Source organism: Centroberyx affinis, unplaced genomic scaffold (genome assembly GCF_046629955.1).
Source record: "Centroberyx affinis isolate AG114_WGS23_722 - 3 ecotype Tasmania unplaced genomic scaffold, CSIRO-AGI_Caff_v1 ptg001385l_1, whole genome shotgun sequence".
NCBI lineage: Eukaryota > Metazoa > Chordata > Actinopteri > Beryciformes > Berycidae > Centroberyx > Centroberyx affinis.
Window position 1 is genome coordinate 9,751 of NW_027279868.1, and position 6,738 is coordinate 16,488.

The 6,738-nt window shown below is 39.7% G+C and overlaps 1 protein-coding gene across 1 annotated transcript; it reads right to left on the reverse strand.

The window, feature by feature from the left end:
- Positions 1-537: 537 nt before the first annotated feature.
- On the reverse strand, positions 538-2,749 carry LOC139649639 (zinc finger protein 98-like). Its single transcript, XM_071526111.1, has 2 exons — positions 2,645-2,749; positions 538-2,518 (listed from the first exon to the last, which is right to left on the reverse strand). The coding sequence occupies exon 2, from the start codon at positions 2,307-2,309 to the stop codon at positions 1,074-1,076; it is 1,236 nt and encodes a 411-aa protein (XP_071382212.1). The 5' UTR covers positions 2,310-2,518; positions 2,645-2,749; the 3' UTR covers positions 538-1,073.
- Between the last annotated feature and the right edge of the window lie 3,989 nt (positions 2,750-6,738).

Consider the following 6,738-nt stretch of genomic DNA (forward strand, 5'->3'; position numbering starts at 1 on the left):
TTTATCTACCTGCAAAATCCAAGTTTTTTTTTTTTATCTTCTTTTTGTGTTATATCATTTTTATATGTGCCATTAAACTAAACCGAACTTGTTCCCTGCTTAACGGGCCTTTCAGCTCCTCTTGCTAGTCTGTCATTGAATCCTTTTGCAGATTTCCCTGATATTGCCCTGTAGCTCTCATATACACTTGAACAAATACACTTACACAAACATATGCGCTTACATCATTTTATTGATATACTTTGCTTGTCATAACACAATTTTCCAAAACTAAGCAGGTTATAGTAAAGGATCATATAAATGTCATGCCTTAGGTTAGATTTTTTATGCCAACTCAAACCTTTTTTTCCCACCATATCTGAAAAAATAGTGTTACTATCTAAACAAAACCTCATACAAATTATGAAAACTCTTCTTCAAGGAATCAACAATTAAAACAGTACAATCTTTTTCATATATGCTATATGCTAGTATGTTATTAAAATATGAGACAGCAGGGTAAACAGCAAACACCATAAAGGAGGTAGAGTAGGATGTTAGCACAACCGCAAAATAAAATTCATTTGTGTGTCAACTTAAATTATACTTTAAAAATTATATAACTTCATGGGAGGTTAAAAAAATGGCTGCAGAAAACCTATGATATTTCTTTTTGGCATTTCAAAACAAGCAACATTTTACTACTACCAGATTAAAAGTCTCCACAGTTCTAACCCATGGCCAAGTATCTCCGCTTTCACAAGGGGGTAAAAAAAAAGGGGGATGAAGGTAAAAGGGACAATTAAATCGACACAAATTGACACATCATCACCTTGATTAAAAACTGACCGCTGTGTCCAGTACTGGGTTCAACTGGATTCATAAACACCGGTTAAGAAAATAAAAATACAAAAATTGCCTACAGCTATAGCAGCCACCATGTCTCCTTTTAAACAACAAACGTGATTGTCCAATATGGTTTAATTTTTGTCAGTAAGCCAATAAAGTGTGTTTAAGAAGGAATGTACCCCGAGTTACAGTTAATAACAGTTAATCTGATCTCTCTCCATTAGTCATACAGCCACTGGTATTAATCATTCAGATCCCTGTTTGTCTGATGATTTTCTTTTAAAACATCTGCTAAGATGAATCTTCAAATGTTCATTGCGTTTGAAGCGGCTGTCACAGTAAAGGCACAGGTATGGCCTCTTCCCTGAATGGATCTTCTTGTGAGCAGTGAGCTGTGACCTCTGGCGAAAGGTTTTTGCACACACCTCACATTTGTACGGACGTGCATCGGAGTGGATCGCGCTGTGTACGCTCAGTGACCCTTTACAGGTGAATCCCCGATTACAAACAGTGCACACATAGGGTTTTTCCCCCGTGTGTCTCCTCCTGTGCTTGGTGAGATCCCCAGATTGAGCGAAGCTCGCCTCACACAGGTCACATTTGTACGGCCTGTCACCGGTGTGAGTGCGCCGGTGGTTATGCAAGTGTTCCAGGCGCTTGAAACGCTTGTCACACACCTTGCAGTGGTAAGGCCTTTCTCCCGTGTGTCGTCGCATATGTACCTTCAGTATCTGCAAGCTGGCCACCTTATGGCCGCATTCACCACACTGGTGTGTCTTTTTGTGGATCCTCATGTGATATTTCACTTTGTCCTTGCTACTGAAGCTCTTGCCACATTCTGAACAATCAAAGCATTCCCCTGATGGGAAATGGGTCTGTTTGTGTTTGAGTAAAGACTGCTTGTAGGCAAAGGCCTTCCCACACTCGGAGCAGGAGTATGGTTTCTCGCCTGTATGCACGATCTTGTGTTTACGCAGAAGGGCTGCCTCTGAGAATTTTTTCTTGCACAGCTCACACTCATATGGCTGGGCTCGTGAGTGTATATTCATATGTTTACGGAGCGTACTGCTATCTGCAAAGGTTGAGCCACACTCTTCACAGGCATGAGGCTTCTCCCCAGTATGAAGAAGCATGTGCTTACGCAGACTTGTAAGGTTTTGCACTGTCTTGCCACACTTTTCACAAGTGACACCTATTACAAGGGACAAAGGCTTTGTATATTCAGGATGAGCAAACCTGGTTTTGGTTTTCCTGCCAATGCATTGGTGAGGCCCCTGTCCCCAGGACTTAATGAAACTCCTCCTACAGTCCGAGCATCGGAGATGTCCCTTGTGGGTGTGGACAGACATGCTGTGCCAACTCCGGCAGTGATTCTTTAAGTTCCCCAGGTAATCAAAGCTGCGGGCACAGACTGGACACGTGTAGAGCTTCTTGGGCGGAGCAGAGGGATGGGCCTGGTTTTTATGGATTGTTAGCTGCATCGAAGAATGGAAATTACTACTACACTGAGGACAGCTGTATACTGTGGAGTCCTGTGAGGACTGGTGCCTGGAGGAGCTTCGTCTCACTGTGTCATTGTACTCGTCACGGTGATGATACTTGACATGCTGCTGCAGGAAGCTAGGCTCAGTGAAGGAGGTAGTACAGTATGGACAAGGGTGGAACTCAGGTGTCTCCTGCAGAGGCGGAGCTAGAGAGGGGAATCGTGCACAAATTAACATACATGGTACACATTGGTCTTAATTGAAATTAAAAGAAAATAACCAATTGTATGTGGTAAGAACATGGTCATGCTGTCGGAACAAACATCACTTACTTTTACAGTCTAGTTTCACTTTAGTCTCTGAGAAAACAAGAAGGTGTTAGTTAGTATTGCACTGATCCATACATGGTAGCCATTCGCAGAGATGAATCATAGTACATCCTCAGAAATCATAGTACCAAATTTACAGAGACCTGCAAGAATCTACCCAGTATTTGAGAAAATGATCTTTGAAACTAGAGGTTATATATTTGGTCTGTCCGAATTTGTGCAAGGTCATTGTTGATACAGGGAGCACCTCAGGTTTAATAGCCTCCTTCATGATGTTTAGAAAAGTTTAAAAAAAGTTGTTATAACAAATCTTTTGTTTTCCTTTTCATTTGCCCCTTCCTTTGCCCCTCTCGATTAACTTCTACTGTGACTTGACAGTCCTAACAATAGCTGAATAATTAGCTTCCATCGTGCCTCTAAAGAAAACTCTCACAAGAAATGTAGCTTAGAAATATTTAAGAAAAACATTTTAATTTGTTCAGAACAAATCTTTTTTTTTTTTTTTTGGGGTCAATCGCCCCTCAGTTGATTATCCACTCAAACTTGACAGTTGATGTTTAAGAATCTGTGTCGTTAATTTTGTCATGCTTTTTTCCCCCAATCGCCCCACTTGATGGTTATGATGGTTAGTGATTATGCTAATTTCTAAACCACTTCACCACGCACTAAGAATAGCCTATAGTCGACTTAGCCTAATTAGTGCACCATGAGCCAACAGTGAATTTTTATTTAGTATGTACATAAGGACACTACACTTTGTATGAAGGGTACACAATATATAAGAGACAGTGTCAGAGTATATGCATAAAGGCTAAAAAATCTGAGCATATTTCAAATTAGAAATAGTCCATTGATGCAATTAAAAAGTTGTTCTTATGTACAATTATTCATGAAGTGTTTTAAAAATCCAACGCTGAATTGTTTTGGCTCTGCTTCTGACATGAGTTTGTGCTTAAAATAGCCACCTTAGGCTACAGTTGGAGGAATGTGTGCATGGCACTCTTGAGAAAACACAAATCCAATTCCCAGTCAGAGTGTTTCCCCACAAGGGTTAAGACGCTTCTGCTTAGTTCTGGTTCACAGCCGCTTGGTGGTCACCAACTGTCCAGCCGTCAGCTGGTGATGTTGAACTTGATGAGATTGTGCTGCATCTGCAAGTTATCTATTAAAATCCACAGTGATGAGTGTGCAGCAGTCATTAGACTGGAGAATGACTGATGCCATCCCTCTGCAGGACTGTTGGTTTTGGGGCAGCCTTCTCGTGCTGCAGTGTGGGAAATTCAACAACTCTGGAGAGAAAACATTTGTTTTAATTAATAATGCATTACTATTATTCATTGGGCGATAGTATATTGTTATTGTTATTATTATCATTATTAAATTACCAATAGGATACAGTGGTGCTCCCCTGCAAGAAAGGAACATTTGCCAAGGTAGCCGACTCCAAAGTTGCCACACACTTTAGTGACGCCTTCATCCGGAAACAGGGAATGTGCAGAAATGTGTCTGTAGCACTCTGTCACAGCCACTGGGTGACGAAGGCCAAAGCTGCACCATCCTGAGACGAAGCGTGAAACCCGGATCGTTCTTGTAGCAGTTGGCGACTCCTGGGGCATCTGGAATGCATTTCCAATGTGCATGACAGAGATGGAAGAAGCAGAACTGGCGGTGGGCATCTGGAAAAACCTTGTTGAATACATTGATAGTGGACCGCTTCTGTGTCAACTTGACTTTAAACTGCCATGAAAACACATTCATATGTGACCTACAAAACAAAAAACAACAACAAAAGCATGTGTTAAATACCAATTCAAGTAACCTAGGCTATTCAGTCACGCAAAAAATAAAGCTATGGTCTAATTTTCAAAGTAGCTACACTACTGGGGGGAGCTGGGCAAGGTCGCTTACCTGTGTTTTATTTGGAAGCAGCGCGAGAACCATGGTTGGTGTACGTTTGAGCAAACAACATTGGTGAAGTCTTGAAAGTGCCGTCTGCAAACCATGTTCTGCCCACTAAAAACTGTTGTGGAGGAGAAATGGTTCAGTGGCTGCCTCCTTTCCTTGGTCATCAAGTGTCATCTTATCGTAAGACTCTGGTATCATCAAATTGACGAAACTTGCTGCCTCTGGGGGGTTGTGACTGTGCCTCTTGCGATAACACTGTATTTGCTTCTTCAGTGCAGTTGTACAGGCCATTTCCATAGCAACAGACTCTGGCAGGTTGGTTAGAACGTCAGCCAGAACAGTACAGAGTATCTGTGCTGCATTCTTTAATCTTATTCACAGCTTGCCTTAACTGGCTGTCCGACTCTTCAGGCTTGTGTATGTGGGTGCCAGTAACCTTGGACATCTTTCCATCAGTTGGTGTGATACGCCCGTAGCAGTGTCTGGCGTACTTGGTGCATTTCCAGAATGACTTGTTCTTTGCTCCTTTCTATGAATATAACTGTTGTAGATCAGAAGAGAGGCTTCCCACATGAGTTCACAAAATAGTGCTCCATCTTGCCTGTTCGTGGCAAAATGGTCACCAGAATTACCAGTGCCAGAGTCTTGAATACTAGCTATTTATTCAAAATCCTAAGAAAAGATTATAAAATGATAATTTTAAATCACACAATTCTATCAATACTATGACTTTAGGACTCTTTAATTTCTTTCAAAAAGGCTGAGAGTTGTGTAATAAATTAAACTTTATTTTCTAATCCTGTGTTCTGCTCTCTTACTCTTTCTTTAACAATGCCGTTAACATTTTCATTCAACTATTACTAGATGCTGATTCTACACGGAATGCCCCTATAGTATTTGGTTCATTTTCCAAGTGGACAGCAATGCAGCAGTTGAATCTAAAACATTCTCTACCCGACAAAATTGTTCCCTGAATTAACAACGCCATTGTGAAGTTAAGGTGTTAAATGCTGACCGCATACTAAATCAGATTGTCTAATTTTTATTTTTTTTAAACTTCTGTGGGGAGATGTAAAATGATTTTGAATTCCTCACAAGAAGTGTCAGCCATTCTAGACTGTTATAAAGAAGATGTTATAAAGAAGATGAAAAGAAGTTATAAAAAAGTATGTATTTGTCAAGTAGCCCAAATTCTGGTGCCAAGTGGTCCAGTGCATGAAGACCTAATGTGAATTACTCTAATATAAGAAGCTCTGCTATGAATCTGCCTTTGCTGAACATAGGTATTATAATTGCTGTCCATTGTAGGCTACATGCACTGACCGGCCAAGCCAAATATATTTTACTTTGTAAATACTTACTTAAAATGGAATAGGACAATTAAGTTTTATGTTTAGCCTCATACCTAAAGTTTAGTTTAGTTTTTTGTCAGAATCCAAATGTAATCATTAAATAAGTGCTTGATTTTTTACTGTAGCACCAGGATGGTCATAACAAAATAAAAAGTGAAAATGGAAACAGAAATGTAAAATATGAAATGGCATTTTAAAAATGCAGTGAAACAGAAAACTGAAATGGAAAATTGAAATTGAAAAGAGAAAAATAAAAGATTAAAAATAAAAGTACACAATTAAATTTGGGCTATTGACAAGTATTTACCTACTTAGTTACAGCTGTAATAGTATTTTAATGTATTTACCATGCATTTACCTGGTAAATGCCTAGTGACTGTAAAGGGAAGTTTACTTAATTTTTTTGTCCAAACCAGGTTGGAAAATGTTCTTTGGTCTCATCTCAGTCTGCTGCTGAACTATAGTCCCTCAGCTCATGCCTATATAGCCTGGGAGCCATGGTCCAAGGCTATATACTGTAGGCGCTAAACTGGCCGCGTGTTACAGCAGTAATTAAATCTAGATATTAAATTGCTTATTGGCCTACCAGTGTTCAGCTAAATCTCATTTTTGGAGGGCAAAAGGGCAAGCAGTTTGCACATCTGTTAGCCATGAAGCAGCGTTACAGTACATTCAAAAACTTTGTCTATTCATAAATTATGGTCACTACCATAGGCCCATGTTGCATTTCATTTAAGCATTTAGTTATTTAGTGTTTGAACAGAACCACAAATTGTGCAGAAAAGACATCTTTGTGAGGTTAACAAAATATACACAATTTATTCAAAATTCAATAGAAAA

Coding starts and splice junctions, on each gene's coding strand:
- LOC139649639 (XM_071526111.1), bottom strand. CDS start 2,309: ATGCAGCTAACAATCCATAAAAACCAGGCCCATCCCTCTGCTCCGCCC.